At 38.0% G+C, this 24861-nt stretch overlaps 1 protein-coding gene across 1 annotated transcript in view; it reads right to left on the bottom strand.

Annotated features, from left to right (window-relative positions):
- COL14A1 (collagen type XIV alpha 1 chain) overlaps positions 1–24861 on the bottom strand; it is a gene marked incomplete at its 3' end in the record, with an annotated part of 211445 nt that overhangs the window by 98118 nt on the left and 88466 nt on the right. The window contains exons 20-25 of the mRNA XM_079722162.1: positions 20721–20843; positions 18386–18535; positions 15393–15509; positions 9864–10010; positions 5962–6018; positions 3740–3855 (exon numbers count right to left, since the gene is read on the bottom strand). Of these exons, the coding sequence (XP_079578288.1) occupies positions 3740–3855; positions 5962–6018; positions 9864–10010; positions 15393–15509; positions 18386–18535; positions 20721–20843 (710 nt within the window). The remainder of the gene's footprint in view (positions 1–3739; positions 3856–5961; positions 6019–9863; positions 10011–15392; positions 15510–18385; positions 18536–20720; positions 20844–24861) is intronic.

Here is a 24861-nt window from a genome sequence, read left to right as displayed (position 1 = left end):
CTTTGATTTCTTCAGTGATCTCTTGCTTATTCAGTAATGTATTGTTTAGCTTCCATTTGTTTGTATTTTTAACAGATTATTTTCCTGTAATTGATATCTACTATAACAGCAGTGTGGTCGGAAAAGATACTTGATATGATTTCAATTTTCTTAAATTTACCAAGGCTTGATTTGTGACCCAAGATATGACCTATCATGGAGAATGTTCCATGAGCACTTGAGAAGAAAGTGTATTCTGTTGTTTTGGGATGGAATGTGAGAATGGAATATTCTATAAATATCAGTTAAGTCCATCTTGTTTTATGTATCATTTAATGCTTCTGTTTCCTTATTTATTTTCATTTTGGATGATCTGTCCATTGGTGAAAGTGTGGTGTTTAAGTCCCCTACTATTATTGTGTTACTGTCAATTTCCCCTTTTACGGCTGTTAGCATTTGCCTTATGTATTGAGGTGCTCCTGTGTTGGGTGCATAAATACTTACTACTGTTTTATCTTCATCTTGGATTGATCCCTTGATCATTATGTATTGTCCTTCTTTTTCTCTTGTAATAGTCTTTTTTTTAAAGTCTATTTTGTCAGATATGAGAATTGCCACTCTAGCTTTCCTTTGATTCCCATTTGCATGGAATATCATTTTCCATCCCCTTACTTTCAGTCTGTATGTGTCCCTAGGTCAGAAGTGTGTCTCTTGTAGACAGATATACAGGTCTTGTTTTTGTAACCATTCAGCCAGTCTATGTCTTTTGGTTGGAGCATTTAATACATTTACGTTTAAGGTAACTATCGATATGTATGTTCCTATTACCATTTTCTTAATTGTTTTGGGGTTTTTTTGGTAAGTCTTTTCCTTCTCTTGTGTTTCCTGCCTAGAGAAGTTCCTTTAGCATTTGTAGTAAAGCTGGTTTGGTGGTGCTGAATTATCTTAGCTTTTGCTTGTCTGTAAAGGTTTTAATTTCTCTGTCAAATCTGAATGAGATCCCTGCTGGGTAGAGTCATCTTGGTTGCAGGTTTTTCCCTTTCATCACCTTAAATATGTCCTTCCACTCCCTCTGTCTTGCAGAGTTTCTGCTGAAATATTAGCCATTAAACTTATGGGGATTCCCTTGTATGTCACTTGCTGTTTTTCCCTTGCTGCTTTTAATATTTTTTCTTTGTATTTAATTTTTGATAGTTTGATTAATATGTGTCTTGGCATGTTTCTTCTTGGATTTATCCTGTTTGGGACTCTCTGTGCTTCCTGGACTTGATTAACTATTTCCATTCTCATATTAGGGAAGTTTTGAACTATAGTCTGTTCAAATATTTTCTCAGTCCCCTTCTGTTTCTCTTCTTCTTCTGGATCCCTATAATTCAAATGCTGGTGAGTTTAATGTTGTCCCAGAAGTGTCTGAGATTGTCTTCAGTTCTTTTCATTCTTTTTTCTCTATTTTGCTCTGCAGTAGTTATTTCCACTATTTTATCTTCCAGGTCACTTATCCGTTCTTCTGCCTCAGTTATTCTGTTATTGATCCCTTCTAGAGAATTTTTAATTTCATTTATTGTGTTGTTCATCATTGTTTGTTTGCTCTTTAGTTCTTGTAGGTCCTTGTTAAACGTTTCTTGTATTTTCTCTATTCTATTTCCAAGATTTTGGATCATCTTTACTATCATTGTTCTGAATTCTTTTTCAGGTAGACTGTCTATTTCCCCTTCATTTATTAGGTCTGGTGGGTTTTTACCTTGCTCCTTCACCTGCTATGCCTTTCTCTGTCTTCTCATTTTGCTTAACTTACTGTGTTTGAGGTCTCCTTTTCGTAGGCTGTAGGTTCATAGTTCCCATTGTTTTTGGTGTCTGTCCCCAGTGGCTAAGGTTGGTTCAGTGGGTTGTGTAGGCTTCCTGGTGGAAGGGACTAGTGCCTGTGTTCTGGTGTATGAGGCTGGATCTTGTCTTTCTGTTGGGCAGGTTCATGTCCAGTGGTGTGTTTTGGCATGTCTGTGGCCTTATTATGACTTTAGACAGCCTCTCTGCTAATGGATGGGGTTGTGTTCCTGTTTTGCTAGCTGTTTGTATAGAGTGTCCAGAATTTTAGCTTGCTGTTCATTGAGGGGAGCTGGGTCTTAGTGTTGAGGTGGAGATCTCTGGGAGAGCTTTCTCCATTTGATATTATGTGGAGTTAAGAGGTCTCTGCTGGACCAATGTCCTGCACTCAGGTCCCCCACCTCAGAGGCACAGGCCTGACACCTGGCCAGAGCACCAAGAGCCTGTCAGCTACACAGCTCAGAAGAAAAGGGAGAAAAAACAATAAAATAAAGTTATTTAAATAAAAATCAAAAAGTAATAAAGAAAGAAGCAATCAACCAAACCAAAAAACAAATCCACCAATGATAACAAGTGCTAAAAGTATACTAAAAAACAAAACAAAAGAAACAGACAGACAGAACCCTAGGACAAATGGTAAAAGCAATGCTATACAGACAAAATCACAGAAAGAAGCATACACATACACACTCACCAAAAGGGAAAAGGGAAAAATATATATACTTATTATATTAAAAAAAAAGGAAGAGAGTTACTAAATCAATAAAAAAAATCTACCGGTGATAATAAACTCTAAATACTAAACTAAGTTAAACATAAAAACAGAAACAAATTAGATGCAGAAAGCAAACCCCAAGTCTACAGTTGCTCCCATAGTTCACCGCCTCAATTTTGGGATGATTCATTGTCTATTCAGGTATTCCAGAGACACAGGGTACATCAAGTTCATCGTGGAGATTTAATCCATTGCTTCTAAGGCTGCTGGGAGAGATTTCCCTTTCTCTTCTTTGTTTGTGCACCTCCCGTGGTTCAGCTTTGGATTTGGCCCCGCCTCTGTGTGTAGGTCTCCTGAGGGCATCTGTTCCCTTTTGGGAAATCTGAGGCCTTCTGCCAGCAGTCAGTATGTGTTCTGTAGGAGCTGTTCCACATGTAGATGTATTTCTGATGTATTTGTGGGGAGGAAGTTGATCTCCACATCTTCTTCCTCCGCCATCTTGAAGGTCTGTCTTCATAAGTCCCACTTTGTAGGAGAGCACCACTTTTCTCCAATTCCATAAAATCTTCAACAGTGATGAAAATATAGTCCACTCCAGGAACTTCACCCTCCTTATGTGGCCCTGTGGTGCCTAGAGATCTGTTCAAAGGAAGCAGAGAAGCCACACGTCTTCTCCCATGTTTCCATGGTCTTCATCAGTGTCTTCTCAAACCACCTGTACTGATCCAACCCATTCTCAGATCATAGAATTCTCTTGATAGAAGTAGTCCCCACTGAGCTTTGATTTTTTTCAACATGGATGTCCAGAATTTTCTTCTTTAAGCCAGACACAGTAACACAAAACTGCCACTGAGTTGGTTTTTTTTTTCCCCTCCTCTCAAATATGAAGCCTGCAGCACTTCTCTCTCTCTCTCTCCCTCTCTCTCTCTTTCTCTTTCTCTCCCCTGTTCTCTCCCTCTCCCCTCTCTGGCTTACACTCTCTCCCTCGGTTTCTCTTTCCTCAACCCCCACCAGCAACCTCATTCTCTTTTCTGTTTCTTAATGTTTGTTTAATAAATACTCAATATCACTTGAATAATAAAAATTTACAAGCTTTTAAATTAAATACAGCCAGGACAAATAGAAACTAAGATGAATAATGCATTCAAGTTGCAGAAGCCCCACTCTCTAAAACCATCATGATGAAAACTACAGGAAAAATGTTCCTACATTGTCAATCCTCACCCTCATAGACCCTTCCAAATCACATGTCTCCCATGAGCACTCATGAATGTTGACTGCATGATACTCATGTTCTGCTATAAATAAAACTATTATGACTTCAGAGAGTCCTGTAATATCTGTATCAGAAATGTCTGATAAATTCATCAATTAAGATTCTGTTTCAAGTTCCAATAGTGAAAATCATCATAAATAGTTAGACTAGAAAAAGCTAGATATGAAGATGGAAGAAGAAAGAGTCTGGCATTCCAGGTAGAATAGCATTAAAAGATGCAGGATAGCATAAGGCATGTATGCAGAACCCAGAGGTATACAATTGTGCTGTTAACTAATATAGTCTGGGACATGATACCACAACATAGGTTGATCATTGAAGACTTTGCCTGGTATGCTAGGAAGGATGTTGAGCTTTATTTTTGTACAGTTTCTCATTACCTCTTTGTTTCCTTGATCCTTAAACTCTCCAGCATCAGATCCTTCTGACTATGCTCCTGTCCCTTGCAGGACATTTGGTCCTGTCGAAAACGTTGATAAGACATTTGGTCTACACCAACAGGTTCTTGAAATTTGATCCTATCCAAAAAGTTATGAGCATATTTGGTCCATGCCAAATTGTTTTGGACAGGACCAAATATTAAGGAACTTTTGGCATGGACCATATGTCTGCTAACACTCTGAGAGGTGGGAACAACTTATTTTTCATTGTATCTCTGGTATGTAATAGGTACTTTAAAATGCATGGTAAATGGAAGAAGTCTTCCAAAACAACCTTCCAACTATGTGTTCTAGCTTTATCCTCTCCTGCCCTAATCCCTCCTCCCCATTTCACCAAGGTTATCTTTCTTAAACATAGATTTCTGCAGGTCACCCTCCCTTCATAAAACTCCTCATGGCATACCACGTCCTATAGGATAAAGCCCAGCCTCCTTATTCAGGCACACAAACCACTGCATAACTCTATCTTCACCTTTCTCTATGGGTCACACTGAAGTGCTTATGGTTCCCCAAACACACTACATGCTTAAATCACTCCATGACTTCGAGTGCTTGTCTCTCCATTATTTACTTGTAAAACTCATTCTTCAAAATGTAAATCAAATTCCTCCTCCTCCTTTACAGGTAATTAACCTGCAGCAGCTTTAACTGTTCTCATTTCTGGGCTACCATAGTATAAGCTCTACATCTTTTTTTTTTTTTTTTTTTTTTTTTGCTGTACACGGGCCTCTCACTGCTGTGGCCTCTCCCGTTGCGGAGCACAGGCTCTGGAGGCGCAGGCTCAGTGGCCATGGCTCACGGGCCCAGCCGCTCCACGACATGTGGGATCTTCCCAGACCGGGGCACGAACCCGTGTCCCCTGCATCGGCAGGAGGACTCTCAACCACTGTGCCACCAGGGAAGCCCTAATCTCCACTTTTTAACTCATTTCCTTGGCTGGTAATTACCTAGGCAAACACCTATCTCTCTTGCAATACTGAAAATAAGCAGAGAGCAGTAATCATAGATTGTTATTATATTCCAAGTACCTGGCATAAAGCTTTGAGAATGAATAGTAGGGTTAATAAAGGTTCATTAATGGAATAAATAAATTAATGATCACTACTGTGCTTGAAAGGTTTTTAGAAAGTTACATTAATGGCTCAAGTAAGAGGTGATGAGAAACCCTTGTGATGAAGATAGAAAGAAACAAATGGGAGAGACATTTGGAGGTAAGCTAGAACACTGTTACCCTTGTCTACAGAATTATAAACTACATTCTCACTCATAAATTATGTAACTACTCTTCCTTGGTAAACATGTACTACTCTATTTTTGATGAAATAAATATGAAGAAATTCTGTTAGAAAATTTATTCTGTGTGTACAGAGTCTACTATTAGATGAATTTTTGTTGAATACATTTGACATATACACTGCATAAAGTTAAAGTGTACAACATATTAATTTGATACATTTATATATTGTAATATTGTTGATATAGTGACATTTAGCATCTCTATCGCATCACATAATTATAGTAAAATATTGCTGCCTCTATTCATTACACTGCATATTATATCTCTCTTATTTACTACTCATTGCAAAGTTGTACCCCATAAGGGTTTGATAAGCATTTGTATTAAGGAGAAACTATCTTCCCTTAATACCTTGGTTTTTAAATGAACAAGCAAACAATACCAACAGAAATCCAAAACCTAAAATCACATCATGATTGTATAATTCTTTTACCTTCTTTTGCTGGTGGAATGGTTGGAGGAAAAGTAGGTGGCCGAGTAGGAAGTGATTCTGTAAAGGAGAGGCAGAAAGAATATCAATTAACCATCTCATCTGTGGCAAAGAGAGGGAGGTCATGGAGTCATAATTCTTCAGGGGAGTCAATGATTTTGACAACTGTCTTCTTTGAGAACTTAGTGAATTTAGTACCCACTATAAATCAGCCAGAGCCTGTGAAAACTGGTTCCAACCATCCCCCCAACATCAGACTGAAGGCTTGAAATGTCATTTTGCCACAATTCAGTTTACCCAGTGGGAGTCAATGTAATCAAACTGTCAACTACAAAGTGGTTTTAATGCTGATTTAAGGCTGGAACCCCGGAAACCTATTTCAGATTAGTCTCTGGTTGCCTTCACACATATAATAAACTTTATTTCCATTCTGCCTAAGGATTGACCATCAATCCATGTTCAGTAGCACTCTCTCCCTTTTTACCCTGCATCCCCAGGATGTGGTCACCAAGGGAATCTGATTTACTCTCTACTACATTCAGACTGTGTCTGGGAAAATTTCAGTTTTGAGAACAAAATGGCAGGACCTTGGGAGGCTATGGTGTGTCCTGATCAGTTTAACCTGGATGATGAGAGATGAGAAATCTGTGTAATACGTGGAGGTGTGGTTTGGTTAAAGGTCACAGGTATAGTCACATCAGAGCAGTGACTTTCTTATCAATTCACATGGTAAAGCACCAGGAAGCTATGGCAGCATTAGGTAAACATGTTAATATTATTTTTTTACATATTCTTTTTTATTATTCTTATTTGACACTAAAGATTTAAGAAAAATTGAGAAAATTATTTTTATTATTCCAGTTTAATATAAGGGAAAACCCTCAACGAATCATAGCCATTCACAGAGGAATGTCTAGTCTCTGCAGACAGTAAGCGCCAACTAGCTGGAAGGATTTGAGCTCAAGCAGACTGTTTGCTGGGAATGTTGTAAAAGGAATTCCTTCACTGCCAGGAAGGTTGGAAGAGACAAATTTTAAGGTCTCTTCCAATTCTAGAAGCCAATTAAATAATTTTATTTGAGTAAAGTGATTCAACATTTAAAGGAATGAGGTATATTACTGATATGGAAAAATGGAAAAGTGTTTGAGATTAATCCTTATGTGAAATGAAGCAGAAAACCATGGTATGATCCCATCTGTGAAAAATGAAAAAATCCTATTTAACTGATAAATATAATATTGATTTATCTATACACGTCTATATGGTTACACACACACACACACACACACACACAACAGGTAACAGCTAGAATTTCTTGAAGGAGACCAAGCTGGTACCAATGGGTATTTCTGGGAAGAAAGAATGAGGATAGAGGGAAGATGACAACACAATATATACCTTCTGTTGCATTATTACAAATATACAATATCACTTTTATCTTTTAAAGGCAATTTTTTGGAAACTAAAAAGTTTCAAAAGTAAAAACACTTGAGACATTTTAGTATTAAAACTAGGACTGCAAAACTTTTTTGAAAGCACCATTAAATCCTTCTAAAGCCAGATGTATTTATCTTAAAATTTGTGGAAGCAGTGGGTCATCTTTACAATGGTGCATTTTCTTTCATGTGAAAAACTGAGGCATATCCTGACTTTAGTCAATAAATCAAGAACAAAATCAGTGAGTGGCTCTGGAAGCCAGATCAATATGTTTGGTCAGAACATCTGCCCTAAGAGTCTCTCGGGTAAGAAGAACCACAGTGAACTGGGAACATGTGTTTATATTCTCTGTGTGGCACACAGAGGGTCCTTGTGTTCAAGTCTGTGAGAAGCTGTCACATAGAAGAGGGAACAGTCTCAATCTGCCTTTGCTTCAGAAGGTTGAACTAGAGCCAGTGGGTAGAAGCTATAATATGACACATGTCCCCAACAGAAGGAAAACATTTACACCAAACAGAGCTTTCCAAAATAACCCTGGACTGGTAGTTAACAGTTGTGAGGTTAAGGTTAGGGGAATTTGAAGGAGACCAGAGTCCCCAAACTCAAATAGTTTTAGAGGTCAGTCAAGTAATGAATGGGAGCAAAGAACATAGCCTAAACATTAAGGAATAACCAACTTAAAAGCACATACACTGTCTAAAAGAGACAGCAGTTACTGAGTTTCTGTAGATCTAGCACCATGAGGATTTGTGTGCCCTGTGCTGTCAGATCTTTTGAATTTTCAAGAATACTTTAAAACTTATTTAAAAAAAATAGCCCAGAGAAAAACTTAGCTGACGGTGAGATCTAACCCCATGGCCATCAGTTTGTGACTTCCAGGAAGCCAGCAAGGGTGATAACAAAAGTACTTGTTCAATAAGATACAGGTTGAGAAGTTCCTCAGCAGGCTCTTTTCATTGGATCTTTACCACCACCAAAGGAGGTAAGAGAGTAGGTATTTAATTTTATTGGTAAGCAAAAAGCAGCTCAGACATGTTAAATTGCCCAAGGCCACAATGCTAAAAAGGACCCCAACCAAGCCTATTTGACTCTAAATCTCATGCACTACCAGGCCTCTAATAATTGTGAAATTATATAATCCTCTATCCATAAAACAAATTCTAATGAGCAATCAAAAGCAACAAACAACTGATACATTCTCCAGTGTGGATAAACCTCAAAAACATATGCTAAGTGAAAGATGTCAGATGCAAAAGACTACATATTACATATTTCCATTTATATGAAATGTCTAGAAATGTACAAGAAAAGAAAGTAGATGGCCTGGGGCAGACAGTAGGAAAGAAGACTCACTGAGGATGAGCTTGAAAGCTCTCTGGATTGATGGGAATGTCCTAACATTGGATTGTAGCGATGGCTGCACAACCTTTTAAATGTAACAAAGATCACTGAATTGTATGCTTAAAATGGATGAATTTTATGGAATGTAAATTATACCTTAAAAATACATGTGTCATGTAAAATGTTGACTATTTCAGTGTTATGAAATAAAGTCTCTGTGTTGGAAAGTAGATGATTCCATTAACTATACTTTCACCTTCTCTGTTTGAAGATTATATATTGATTATGATTTCTTTCTGCATGTTCAGAGCAACTGAAAGGCCTATATACACGGGTAGTAGAACTTTCTAAACATCAAATGCATGATAGAGGGGCTACCAAGAAAGCTCATCGCCCACCACCTATTCCAATACCAATCTTTGAGGATTTCAAGTTTAAGTTCAAGATACTGAGTTGGGGACACACAAATGTCCCCTGGAATTCACTACCATTCAAACCATTTTAATGTTTGTGGCCTCTAGGTCAGGAATCCTTGATTAAAAGGATACCAAGAAGTTGACGTATCAAGAAGTTGATACCCTCCTTGCTGTTTAGAACATGTAAAAAGTGCCTTGTTTTCATTTTATACTTTGCCTTTCCCTTCAGTGCGTCAGATTTCCAGCCAGCTTGGAAAAAGAGCGAGAGCCTCTTAAGTAGGCAAGTCTAGGGTCAGCCAGTTGGAACGTCTTGGCTCCATTCCCACCCTCATGGCTGTAGTAATGTGCCATTGTTTTAATGTCGGGACCCAGTCCTTACACTTCATTTCACACTCCACATTCCACAGATGTTCCTAATGGAAATAGATCACAATATAGGTCATTGTTCCAAGCACTTTGCCATCCTATGGCCTTATAGTCCCTGTGACAACATATGGAGGATGGGAAAAAAAACATACAGATGACATTAGTGGGCCACAAGCAGGGAATTCTGGGACTGAATAAGACACACAAAATTTGTATTACAGATATTCCCAAACAGTAATGGCTAATATTTTTCTAAATGGAATAAGATTTTTGAACCAAAACAGGACGCGTAAAATACTGTTTGTTCATGAAGACAGGGATCAGGAGAGAACACGCTTGACTTACGCGTTTTTTCCGTTATGCTCACACTGGGTCCCTCAATCTCGTGGAGCTTTGTGTAAACACTGATTTTATATTCTGAATCAGGCTGAAGTCCATAGAAGCAATGTCTGTTTGTCCCTCCACCCAGAGTGGATTCTTGCTTTTGTGTATCTATAATAAAAACAAAACAAAACATACATGAACAAAACATACATACATGAACTTTTAAAAAACTTTTTAAAAACAGCCATCAGTAGATGATTTGCTTCTAAAATGCTTAATATGCATGGCTTATTCAGATAACTCCAGAATGAATTAAACTTGTTTGAGGGGGTGTATCTTTTTTTAAAGAGTTAACATTTCCACTGTTTTTTTTTATATAATTGAAAATCACATTTTATATGTTCAGAAATGAGACTGACTAGTAAAAGGCTGCTGAGGTCAATCCTTTAACAAATGGAGAACTGTTCATGTTTATAATTATATGTACACCTATTAAATTTCAATCCATATCTTAAATACATATATGAACAAAAATATATTTATTATAACATACATGTCAGAACAAACATGATATATGTCATTTAAAATTTTGTCTATGGACAAATCCTGATTTTTTTTCATATAATTCAATTAAGGCCATTTGTGGAAAGCAATTTGAAATTTATTTTTATAATTGTGAATATTAAAGTTTCAAAAGTGAACATAATATAATCTCTAGTAATATATTTGTGTGGAATGACTTAAGGTCTACCTCAATATTTTCTTTATCATATATTATTAAAAATAATGAAATAAAAAAATTGTTAAGGTGTTTGTGAGATTATGTATTGCTGTGAAAGGAGTTTACTAGTAAGAAAATATTAGTAAACCCTGCCCTCTGCTTTGCTGATGTCCAAGTTCAGTCTGGGGTTCCCAGGCTCAGAACCCCATAATAGCTGCTTCTTTCTGACCATTAACCACTCTTTGGAGCCTCCTGCAAGCTTCTGTGAGCCACCTGTAATACAAACATTTCCCAAATCCATGCATGGATCATGTTTATCTATCTCCACAAAAGCTTCCAGGACTCTCCAGGAATCAATTCTAGAACTGCACTTTTCTGTCATTTCCTCTATTTCTCATGAATACCCATGTCACAGACCCTTGACAATAGAATATAAATGGGCTTCACTACTACTACAAAAACAAAAACAAAAAATCTACAAATCATTGGAAAACTGGAACAGATACAGTAAAATTAATGGGAAACAGTATCAGTTTGATCCCAGTGCTAACAAAGAAGGGTTACATGAATGGGGATGTATTCATGTTGCTTTTGGCATGTGTGATTCAGGTCTAATGGCTTTGTCTTAAAGAAAAACATTTAACGCGATCAAATGATGATTAATTTCCTCAACACCTTGTGCCAAAAGCCAGGAGTTAAATTTATTTTTTTGGAACGGGGGAAAAAATCTGTCATTGTGCATTCATTCTTATGACGCAAGGCTAAATACATTCTCTGAGTTACTGTCATAGTGATCATCATGATACCAACTTGACTCCCCAAAATGTCCTATGAGTGGTTACTGAGATCCACAAGCAAGGAATATCCAGGTACCAGGATAGTCAGCTGGAATTTGATGATATGTGCTTCCACTCTCCAGGTCTTTCAAATACCCTGACCCCCAAGCATAATATCACTACTTCAAAAAAAGTTTAATCTTGAGAATAGGTTTTTGTTTCATATGATCATTTTGGGGGGGGATCTGGTCCCTGATAAGGTAGGCTCTCCACTATGCTGCAATTCTCTATTCTTATTAATGGATGACACAGCAAAATTGACATGTTGGTACCTAAAGATAGAAGACAAGTTGAGCATCCTTTGAAACTTTAAAAAAATCAGGCTAAAAAGAAAGTCACCAAGTTAATGCGATTAGGGAGGGAATACAGTATCGTGGTCCATGAGGTGTATAAATACATGAACTTGAAGGGAAACACTACATCCAACCTCGGGTGTCACGTCAACTCAGAAACAGCTGGACAGAGAGACAGAACTCTTGAGCATCTGCAGAACTAACGGAGGTTCTCATGGGGTTCTGAGTTATTCAAAACCACCCCAAAGTCTCTGACTTTGGTCTGTCCTATGATTAACCAAAAGCCTACAATTTAATTTGGAAAGTGGATGACTGGCTCAAAAGCAGATTTGAATTCAGTCTCTCTTGAGAGGACTTGATTCTTCTGGTAATCTTTCTTTTTCTCCTTATTGGCAATTAAAAAATGTCAAAATATTTACAAGGGTAGAGGACAGCTGTTGTTTTTGCCTGTCTTGCATCTGATCTTTCTTTCTTTGAATCCATTCCTCCCCACTCTGAGTCTTTTTGATTTGGAAAGGACTGAATAAGAATGCCTGCCTCCCCCTCCAGACACAGGGCTGGGAAGTAACCAGGTTTCACCCATCATTTTATTTCATGCCCTTGAACTTAATGACAGATTTAGAAGCATGTGACCCCAAACCAGGCCAATACAACTCAGTTCCTGGACTTTTGTAGGAATAATTGAGAAAGAGGAGTTCTTTTTTCACTAAAACTATTAAGCTGGAAGCTAGGAGTATGTAATTTGAATTAGACTGGGGCCAACTCACAATCTGGCTGAGAACGAAGGCAGAGGAGAGCAGATCAGAAGCACAGAGCAAGGCTTCATCTCGAAGAAATTGTTTGAACACCTAGATTTAGACATGCCTAAAGCCAGATACTGTTGAACTTCTCAGTATGTTAGCCAAGAAATTGACCCTTTCGCTTAAGTCCCTTTTATTCGTGTTTTTACCATTCCCAAACAAAACAAGCAAACCTGAATGATACAGCCTTGCTGCTTTATTCACAAAACCTTGGAAATTTATAGGTATTACCTCAGGTGAAAGCCTCAAAAGAAGTCATTTAGGAGAAACTGAAGCCCAGAGAAGAAAGTTGACCAGCAGCTGTGGTCAGAGCAGACGCAAACCCACTGATTTCATCTCAGGATAAAAATGCACTGACCAGACCATGGGAAATACACACACACACACTGAGAAAACTACCTGTCAAACAGTAGGAGTTTGGCAGAGACATTCATAAATAAGCCAGCCTGGGATGAGGCTTTTCTCCATCACATGGAGGAATTGGGTCCCATTTTTCTCTAGTTTCTCCTCTTATTGAGGGGGAAGGGCTAAAATTTCTGCAGAGGCAGCATATGTAGCCAGTGGGGGATATTACAGAGTGAAAACAGCGGGAGCCCTGGGACTCATGTGCCCATGGAAGAAGGTGCATCTGATCACAAGTCCTTCGAAGGCAGTGATCAGGATAATGATCACATTTCTCTGTGAGATAAAGAAACTCAACCTAATTTTTCCCCACTCCAATGTGGAAAGACTATTCCCTGACCTAAACTGTGTAAGTTAAAATATCTAAACACATTCCCTACTGCTCTCCCCACATTAACTCCCCACCCCAAACATCAATTAGAATTTGTTGCTGTCTAGTTGGTTAATAATATTCAGTTGGACACCTGAGTGAATAAGATGTAAGCTAACTGGGCTTATAAATCTCTCAGCTATAAGTGCTAATGAAAAATAAATTGAGCAACACTTTTGTTCATTCCTGTTGAATTGAGACTCTTGAGGCTCAGTCAAAGAGGTTTGGGGCAGCCTGAAAACAATCCTGGGAGAGTACAAATTAACTGGAAGAAGGAAATAGGGACTTGCATTTTTTGCTAGTAAAAGTCTTGGCATCAGAAAGAGCATACTGAGGTTTTAAATTACCAGATCAATGTTATCAGACCCATCAATCACATCCTCTGATAAGAATCCCAGTGCCATTTTGCAAATATGCTAAAGTAAAATCATTAAAAATAATAATAATAAACTGATGGATTTCACTAATCCCATGCTAGACAGTTTTGATATCTTTATGTCAATCTATATAATTATAATTTTTAATGAAAGCCAGTGAATATCTACAGGAACCTATGTCTCAATGCCAACTTCTTAAATGATATAAAAGATAAAAATATTCTGGAGTAGTTTGGAAGTGTGATTTTTATAGCTACTATTTTGTTAAAGCTTAACAAATACCACCAAATGTGATGTCAACCCTTCTATATTAAAGTGTGACTTAGCTAGTCTTAAAAAAGATAAATGAAACATAACTCCTCAAGATTTATAGTTGTTTCTCAAACAGTTGCATATCTTTCGTCTAATTCTGCTTAAGCATCCCATAAATCACATAAAACCACCACAAAACCCATATGATTTGTCCTGACTTTCCCTTATTCAATGTTTATTCCGGATTAAAGCCACTCTCATAAACTTAGCCAATGTCTGGCTAAAGAGACCCTTATGGGATCACATGCAGGGAATCAAGGAATTAATAGCTTAAGCACGCCTGCGGAGACAATGCCTTGGTTGGTGTTGGCAGGAATCTCTTCTCGTGTTCTCATCTCCTATTCTCGTATTTTCAGCATATTTCCAAACACTCTCAGCACTCTACTAAACTGCGCTTTCCACTTTCTGGGTTGGATCAAAAGTGGGATTTCTGCATGTTGAATGTAGTTATAGCCAGGGATGTGGGCTACGAACTAAACTCAGTCCTATCCAGACCCGAAAAATTAGCTCTTTCTGCTTTTTCAAATGGGGAAACCACGATCATTTACCCAGAAAGAAAGAAATTTAACAATCTTATTAGCAAGTTTGAAAGATTAAAAAAAATCATCTGGGATTCTCTAGTGTCTATGTCCTCCCCCAAAATAACAAGACGCATCTCTTCTACTGATAATACAAATCTGATTAAAGTAATTTTCATTATTGGATCTCATCTTCTGAATATTACTCATGCTGATAATGTGAAAAGAGGATTAATGGTCCCTAGAAGCTCATTTTTGAGGAATCAGTCTTTTGTCATTCTTCTTGATACTTTTAGTGAAAATAAGCAGACATTTTTAGTGTTTCAACTTTGAAGCCAAGTCCCAAATTGTAGATGTACTTGAGAGCTGTGATGCTGAAGAACCTGTCCATGATAGCATAGATACCTCACATCATCTCCTGAATGAGAGTTTGCTGCTCATCAATTATCCCCAAAAGTTAAAAAAAAAAAGAAAAATCATTGAGAAAAACATTAGAGTCAAACCTAGATCCCCATGGAGTAAAGACCAACATAACAGCACCATAAAATTTTAACATATGTTATCAGTCCTGCTTATTCAGCTCCTATCACCAATAGCAGCTTACATTTCCTGGGTGCTTAATATGTGCAAAGCACTGCTGCAAATGTTTTACACGGATTCTCTCAGCTTAATCCTAGCAGAATGCCACAAGATCAGCAATATGGTTCTACCCGTTAACTACAGATGGGAAAATGGAGGTTTGGAGAGGTTAAAAAATTGGCTTAACCAGCCATCCTGATTCCAAACCCTGCACGATCCATAACATAATATTGCCTCCTCAAGAAGAATGCTTTTGTCTAATGTACCTTGTGTGTTGTCCACAGTGATTGGCACAGAGTCCAAGAGTGCTTGACAAAAACATATGTGATGGATTGCACTTACCCTGGCGGGATTCTAGAACTATCCTGTAGGCAGTAGCATGACGTTGCACCTGCCAGCGAGCACACAAGCTGGTCGTTTGGATCTGGTCTGCCTGAAGATTGGTCACACCCAAAAACACTATAGTGAAATAGAAATATAACTATGTCACATTTCAGACAATGCCACAAATGTCCCCAAGTCTGAATTAACATGGTAAAATTTGAATTCAAAGTTCCATAGCCAGTGGTGGGAAATTCATCAAGTCACAATAAATTAGTGCACAAAAGATTAACTATTTTATGACTTAAAGAAGCAGTTGCAAAACATGATGTATGATAGGGTCTGTCTGCTATTTGTAAACACAAAAGAAAATATATATTCTGGAAAAGACCAGAAGCAAGGGTAGTACACTTATGGGTGATTTTAAATCTTTCCTCTTTATTTATGTGTGCTTTAAAAATATTCCACAATTAATATATAATACTTTTATAATAAAAACATTTAATACAATATGCACTTATCAACCACTGAAAGATAGTCATGGTTTAAATGAAAGGGAAGAGCAAAGCAGACAGAGTGGAAGTCTTATTCAGACAGGAGCAGTTCACACGGACTGGCCTTCAGAACATGACTGCATGAGAATGGATACATATTTGAAAATTTTAAAAGGAAAGATTTTACACAGATAAAAAATAATCAAAAGAAATACACAGATTCTTATACTCTTAGAGCAAACACTGTGATATTCAAAAATGATTCACAGGGAGTTTATTTGGGGAAGCAGTAAAAATATTGTTTCTCCAATACAACAGAGGACTAAACATTCAGTGTTTATCACTTAGATCCAAGCAGAAAAAGCAGAAAATTAATAATGTTTACTTTCTCTAATGACCTCTGACTTCAACCACATCATTTCCTCATACTTCCCCTCTCTTTTAGCTTCTTCAAAAGTTTAAAAATAGCTTATAATTACTTTTCAAGACAGTAGAGATAACCTGGACTAATCACAGTTTGCATCTTGACTTTATTCCTTTCTGTTAGATCAGCAAGGGAAAACCTTCTTCCCTAAGGCCAATTAAACAACCCTCTCCCCCCAACAAAAAAGGAAATCAATAACGATTTATATAACCACACTAAATTTAAAAAACACCTTGAATTAATTTATTTGCCATTGTATGGGGTTTTATCTTGCTTGGGAGAAAGAGAGAAAACAAATAATAAGCCAATCTAATTTTTACTTTAAGGGTAGACTATAAAACAGTTCAATACCCTCAGTCTTTTAAAATATATTTGGAATAATCACCACATTTATTAAAGGGGAGAAGAGGGATGAAACAGAAGAAAGAGGGGAGCAGAGAAAGGAGGATAAAAAGAGCAAGAAAGAGTAAGGAGAAGAAAGACCAATAGAAGATCATGGACATAAAACATGGCACAAATAGAAAGGGTAATCTGGAGAGGAAAATGAAGATAAGCTAGAGGAGAGAGGTAAGAAAGCGTAGGGAAATGCACAGGGGACTCCAAGCTGTTCCTAAGGAGGGACTGAGGTGTTGCTATAATGGCACAACACAGGGAAATTACTTGCAGTTTACAGTAGTACCTAAAACAGTATCATTTCAACAGCCAAGTACGAGATCAGAACCACAGGCCAAAGCCTTCCTAGATCTGTTGAAGACAGAGACTATTTCTTTTGAGGTTAAATTGATTCCATATCTAGCCTTTAAAATCTAAAGATATTCCATAAAAGAGAATTCAGGAAGCTTTCTCTAATGAAAGGATAGGCCCTATATAAAACATAATTGCCAGATATAGGTGGCTTGGGGTTTGGTCTAATATATGCCTCACCCTTACAAAATTCCTTTTATTGGATTAATTTTTTGATTAGCAGTCAGAGTGAGATATGGCCCAAATGCATAAAGCACAATGATTACAATAATAATAGTGGCTATTCATTGAGTGCTTGCCATATGGTAGACACTTTTTATCCATTATCTCTTCAATCCTGCTAAGCAGCCTGTAAACAGTTATGATTATCTTCATCTCGGAGTTGAGAAAATTTAGGCTCAGAGAAGTTAAGTAATTTGCTCAAGGTCTTAGCTAATACGTAGAAGATTTAAGGTTTATACTTCTGATTATACCATGATGACCATTCTCGAGTGTGGGGCATGTACTGTTGATGGCACTCAGGATAATTTCAGTGATCACACAGCCAAACCATTTTTATTTTGGTCATTTATGTATTATCTTTAACATGTATTGAAAATACTGGTTTTCTGTTTAGAGTAATTTGTGGGTTTTAAAAGCATTTAAGTAAAAAAAAAAAGCAGAAACTGTAAGTCCATTTAAAGAAATATATTAAACAGATGGGGTGGAAGCATAACAAACATCAAGAATATGGAACATATGTGCTGGAGTTGGAAAACACTGTATTATGCCATGGGTGTCTGCGCGTGGTGCATACCAAGGAGAAGTCCCAGATGGTGAGCAGACAGCATGTAAACCCTTAAAAGATAGAGAAGGAAGTCTTTTGAGTGGTGCAAGTATCTCTTATGGGTGGGGTGTGTACGTGTGTGTGTGTGTGTGTGTGTGTGCACGAGAGAGTGAGAGAGAGAGACAGAGACAGAGACACAGAGAGAGAAGGGGCAAAGGCTTCGAGGGAAGGCAAATTTCCCCCTGGCTCAACTTTGATGGGTTTTGGCTGCATCAGGCTATACAGGTTGGTTGGAAAATTTCACCTAATTTGAAAAATACCAACAAAGACTTTCCAGAAGGAAATCCCATCCACCACCATCAAATATATTGGAACGCCAGGTTCTGACATTCCATCCGCCAACTAGGACTCTGAACTATAGCCGTGAGTAAGGAGCACACCTTTCTTTCCACAGAACACCATCCAGAAAGGGCAAGGTTGAGGAAAAGAAAAACCAACCGCCAAGTTGAAGCAGAGGTTGAATTATAGGGAAAACATAGCAGCAAAACCACATGTAGGGGCTGAAGTGACAGGATATCAGTCTTACGTGTTTTCACCACGCCTGTTAGAGCGTCACTGAAACCTGAGGCCTGAGAAGCAAATATTTTCACGTTGTAGTCCATTCCACTGAGGAGGTTTGTAATAACGATGGTGTTAATGTTAGCCCCTACGAACGTTTCCAGGGTTGGGCCAGCAACTAAGAAGAAAGAGTGCATTTCAGTTATAACAGCATGTGGAAAAATGGAAACGCTCCTGAAGTAACAGCACTTATTCCACTGTGTTTCAGATTGCCCCAAAGGCAAACAGCAGAGCTGGGGTTTGAATCTAGCCCCATTTAGCTCCAAGACTTACATACCTGACTCCCAGCCTAAGGCTCTTTTTAGGCAACTAGTTCTTCCCCTAGTACTTGAAGAAGCTGGCCCACCCCACAATCCACCACCCACCATATTGTGAGGCCTTCACAGTGGAGCTCCTATGTTGTCATAGGCTTTGGGGCATGTGCTAAACAGAAGTCATTTTCAGTTACCCCACCTCAGACACCCAGCTTTGTCCCCAGACAGCATGCAAGTGGCCTTAGCAGCAAATTTTATCATGGACACTATGCCATACCTTGCCACATGGGGGACCAGCATATATGTTACCATTATGGGCTTTATCCACTCCTCTTATGCTTTTTAAGACCAGACAGATGACACTTTTACTCCAAGGCCCTTGACTAACTGGCTTCTTTGGGCTTCTACATTTTCATCTCTGTTCTAACCCAGCAGAATCTCTGATCATTAAAAACACTCCATGCTACGTCCTATACAAGTGTATTTACCTCCTGCCTCTTCCCCTATGTGCTCATTCTTTGAGCACTTTGACTTAATAAGTTCCTAAAATACTTATCACTTTACTCCAGAACCCCCTCCTTCCAACGATATATTTATATTTTTCTGTATGTATGTGTTATCTCAGTAGAGATTTTCCCACACCCCCAACTCTCAATGCAAATGACATCATACTGTTCTTCCACTTGACCTAGAACCGGATTTTTCAACCTCAGCACTGTTGACATTTTGGGCTAGATAATTTTTTATTATCTGGAGCAATGGGGGAGCAAGTTGCCTACAGTGACTTGTAAGATGCTTAATTGTACCTGCTAGAGGCCAATAGCAACTCCCTACCCTCCAAGTTAGGACAGAACATAAACAACCAAAATATCTCTGTTGGGCAGCAAAACTGTACCAGTTAAGAACCACTGGCCTAAAACAAAGCTATTTTCCCTCAGAAAATCTGGTAAGTATTTATAGAATGGTCCAAAGAATAAATTGAGCAGGGCTGTTTTGCAAATGAACACATGCCTCAGGCCTAAAGAAAAGAAACAAAAAAGTTGGTGATGGATCCCAAGGCATCAGTCTTGAGCAGGCTAGTGCATCCATGGTATATTCTTGCTCTTTCATTTTTATGGTTCATAGATACGTTTGTCTGGAGAAATTGGAGGTGGAGTATTTTAACTGTATGGACCTAGATAATGGGACACAATAGAAACGTCTGGAAGGTGTTTTAGAGGCAAGAGCTACATCTCAGATGACAGATTGAGACTCACAGAGTTTTTGAGGGAAGAAAGAGCTTTTTAATGACCCAGAGGGTAATTTTTATATTTTCCTGCCAAATCAAGAAAAATAGTAGGAGAACCCTTTCCTGCTGAACAATTGGAGTACTGAAGGCCCAGGTCCAGAAAACTGAGAAGACTCTTATAATATCTATTTTTAGTCTCCTGTTTAAACTTCATGAAAGTGCTCAGTGTCAGGAGATGATACTGTAACAGGTGAAGTTGCACATGGTCTCCACGGGCAGATGGACCAAGGGTACAATCTCCCCCATCTGGGTCATTCTCCTGCCTTCAGGAAATAATGATGTGGGAAGTAAGGACAGAGCTGATCAAGGTGGCTGAGAGGTTTATGAGAAAGCCTTTTACTACCACAACCTTAGGACTCTGATGAATTTTATACCTTAACGTAATTTCCAAAATAAGGAGACTGAGAAGTTGGTAAATGGAGTTTTTCCAACTAATTCAAGAAGAGGTAGAAGAGGAATTAGAGATTACAGATTTCAAATACTCATCGAGCCCTAGAAGCTTCCTACTACTATGGAGTCAAGGTCTGCTTAGGCGGCTCCTTGTCTGGGGTGTGTCTAGGTTAGGTGTAAACTAAGTATATATTCTGCTCGTTAAGGTATCAGTTATTTTTAGGTAAGGTCATAAGTTCAAAGCATTTTTTTTCAAAAAATGTAAGAGACTCTTCCCATTTCTTAAAGCCAAAGATGAAACCAAAGATAGAAGGTGAAAACAAAAATAACCTATCTTGAAAGACAATATTTTTTTAAAAAGTATGACTTACCACTGACAGGTTTGTAGACAATCCTATAGCCCTTTACAGGGGAAGATGGGGGATCCCATGTAATACGCAATCTGTTATACCATTCTTCTGAAACCTGTAAGTTTTGGGGACCAGAGGGTGGCACTGGGCAGGAAGGAAAATGAAAAAAGGGGGTTTAGTGTGGTTTCCATCTTTACAACGTACCCTGTGGTTAACAAAATCTAAGATATCTTCCCACAGTGTTAAAAATACTTACAAGGGAAATGTACTAAAACACATGGTAAGAACCCTTTGAGAATCCATGGTTGTGTTAAATATTAAATAATAGAAAATAATTGCTCTTGTGGTAAAACACTTTTTTCTGAAGATCAGTGGTTCATTCAATGAAATTTGGGTTCCTTCTTCTTCAGTTACTTTCAAGTAAAACTGAATTGAGTAGTGTTTATTAAAAAATTTCTGTTGACACACCACTCTGTTTCACTGTCAAAGGATGTTCGTACAGCCGTATCAAGGATGATTAGATAATAGTAATGATGGTAATTCTCAGAGGTAAGATGCTGATGATTTTTTTTGCTTTCATCTTCACATTACCTATATTTTTTGAAACTTTATATAATCATCCATCAATTTTTTCTCAAAACATTAAAGCCATTTATATGAAGGACCTTTGTAAAATATTGTGAATATTGATGGATATTATCATTATCATTATCACTTTGTTGTTGAGAGAATTTAGTTGTGTTGACCACTGCTTAAAAAAAGTGGACCATCCAAACTTATTTCAAAGAACACACTCTGAAATAAAGATACTGTAAAGATACTGTTAAATGTGATAGTATTTCTGTAATGAAGTTTAAGTCACATTTCTATAGTAATAGTCTTTAAATAGCTTTTATTTGTGTGAGTGTATCATGGAACTCTCTTACAAATTATGTTATTTTAATTTTTATACAATTTTTAAAGGTTACTTTTCATTTACAGTTATTACAAAATAGTGGCTGTATTCCCCTTGTTCTATAAGACATCCTTAAGCCTATCTTACACCCAATAGTTTGTACCTCTCACCCCCTCACCCCTACTTTCCCCCCCTGCACCACTGGTAACCACTAGTTTGTTCTCTATACCTGTGAGACTGCTTCTTTTATGTTATATTCACTACTTTCTTGTATTTTTTAGAACTCACAGATACAAATTATGCTAATTTTTAACATGTGAAAGTTAAAAGTAAATCTTCGAGTCCAGGTCATCAGCCATGATGGAGCCCCTTTGCCTTCCCACTGTCTTCCTCCCCTCCCCCCAGCAGTGGTGGATTTAAGGTAATTTTATGGAAATTTAGAGTGTTAAATAACACAATCCAAAACCAACTCTGAAGAGCAGAATTTATTATGCTACTTTTAAACCACTCTTGCTTGCTTTTTTTTTTTAAATTTAGATTTAAAAGCCCATGGTAGATTGCTTTGGGTAGTATAGCCATTTTCACAATGTTGATTTTTCCAATCCAAGAACATGGTATATCTCTCCATCTGTTTGTATCACCTTTAATTTCTTTCATCAGTGTCTTATACTTTTCTGTATACAGATCTTTTTTCTCCTTGGGTAGGTTTATTCCTAGGTATTTTATTCTGTTTGTTGCAGTGGTAAATGGGAGTGCTTCCTTAATTTCTCTTTCAGATTTTTCATCATTAGTGTATAGGAATGCAAGAGATTTCTGTGCATTACTTTTGTATCTTGCTACTTTACCAAATTCATTGATTAGCTCTAGTAGTTTTCTGGTAGCATTTGTACAGAAACATAAAAGACCCTGAATAGCCAAAGCAATCTTGAGAAAGACAAACAGAGCTGGAAGAATCAGGCTCCCGGACTTCAGACTATACTACAAAAGTTACAGTAATCAAGACAATATGATACTGGCACAAAACATAAATATAGATCAATGGAACAGGAGAGAAAGCTGAGAGGTAAACCCATGCACATATGGTCACCTTATCTTTGATAAAGGAGGCAAGAATACACAATGGAGAAAAGACAGCCTCTTCAATAACTGGTGCTGGGAAAACTGGCCAGCTAAATTAATTTCTAAACAGTGAAATTAGAACACTCCTTAACACCATACACAAAAATAAACTCAAAATGGATTAAAGACCTAAATGTAAGGCCAGACACTATAAGATTCTTAGAGGAAAACATAGGCAGAACACTCTATGACATAAATCACAGCAAGACCCTTTTTGACCCACCTCTAGAGAAATGGAAATAAAAACAAAAATAAACAAATGGGACCTAATGAAACTTAAAACCTTTTGCATAGCAAAGGAAAACATAAACGAGACAAAAAGACAACCTTCAGAATGGGAGAAAATATTTGCAAATGAAGCAACTGACAAAGGATTAATCTCCAAAATTTACAAGCAGCTCATACAGCTCAATATCAAAAAAAAACAAGCAATCCAATCTAAAAATGGGCAGAAGACCTAAATAGACATTTCTCCAAAGAAGATATACAGATTGCCAACAAACACATACAAGGATGCTCAACATTACTAATCATTAGAGAAATGCAAACCAAAACTACAATGAGGTATCACCTCACACCAGTAGGAATGGCCCTCATCAAAAAATCTACAAACAATAAATGCTGGAGAGGGTGTGGAGAAAAGGGAACCCTCTTGCACTGCTGGTGGGAATGTAAATTGATACAGCCACTATGGAGAACAGTATAGAGGTTCCTTGAAAAACTAAAAATAGAACTACCATACAACACAGCAATCCCACTACTGGGCATATACCCTGAGAAAACCATAATTCAAGAAGAGTCATGTAATACAATTTTCATTGCAGCTCTATTTACAATAGCCAGGACATGGAAGCAACCTAAGTGTCCATTGACAGATGAATGGGTAAAGAAGATGTGGCATATATATACAGTGGAATATTTCTCAGCTGTAAAAAGAAACGAAATTGAGTTATTTGTAGTGAGGTGGATGGACCTAGAGTCTGTCATACAGAGTGAAGTAAGTCAGAAAGAGAAAAATAAATACTGTATGCTAACACATATATATGGAATCTAAAAAAAGAAAAATGGTTCTGAAGAACCTAGGCACAGGACAGGAATAAAGACACAGATGTAGAGAATGGACTTGAGGACATGGGGAAGGGGAAGGGTAAGCTGGGATGAAGTGAGAGAGTGTCATGGACATATATACACTATCAAATGTAAAATAGATAGCTAGTGGGAAGCAGCCGCATAGCACAAGGAGATCAGCTTGGTGCTCTGTGACCACCTAGAGGGGTGGGATAGGGAGGGTGGGAGGGAGGGAGTTGAAAGAGGGAAGAGATATGGGGACATATGTATACGTATAACTGATTCACTTTGTTATACAGCAGAAACTAACACACCATTATAAAGCAATTATACTCCAATAAAGATGTTAAAAAAAAAAGCACATGGTGGATGCTTCATAAATGTTAGATGAATACTACTTCTTTTCTTCTTAAATTGCTGTTTAAATCTGTGGTTCTCAACCATTTATTTAGCAGCAAAATACCAAAAGATGCTAGAAATGCCAATATGCTGATCAAATCAATATGCCAACATATGGGAAAAGTGAAATGAAGAGTTGGTGCTGTCCCACTGCTCTGCTCTTCCCTTTCCTTCTCTCCTTCTACATGACCCCTAAGGAAATAACCGTAGCAGCTCATGTGGCTCCTAATACTCTGATCTGTATGATATTTAGCAAACTGTGCAGGCTTGGTGTGAGCATGGGTGGAGGCCCTCATAGCATGGGCATGGGGAGGAGGGGGAGATGCCAATACTGTTGAAGGAGGAGCTCATACCCATTTGCTCAGCTGAGCAGAGTCAGGACTTTGGGTTTTGCAGCTACAGAATTTTAATAACTTTTATACTTAATTTAAAAATCCAGGGGCTTCCCTGGTGGCGCAGTGGTTGAGAGTCCGCCTGCTGATGCAGGGGACACGGGTTGATGCCCTGGTCCGGGAAGATCCCACATGCCGCGGAGCGGCTGGGCCCGTGAGCCACGGCCGCTAAGCCTGCGTGTCCGGAGCCTGTGCTCCGCAACGGGAGAGGCCACAACAGTGAGAGGCCCACGTACCGCAAAAAAAAAAAAAAAAAATCCATACTTAGGTGTCCAGGTAGAGAATTCAG

Source organism: Hyperoodon ampullatus, assembly GCF_949752795.1.
Source record: "Hyperoodon ampullatus genome assembly, chromosome: 17".
Classification (NCBI taxonomy): domain Eukaryota; kingdom Metazoa; phylum Chordata; class Mammalia; order Artiodactyla; family Ziphiidae; genus Hyperoodon; species Hyperoodon ampullatus.
This window is presented reverse-complemented; position numbering and strand designations above follow the sequence as displayed.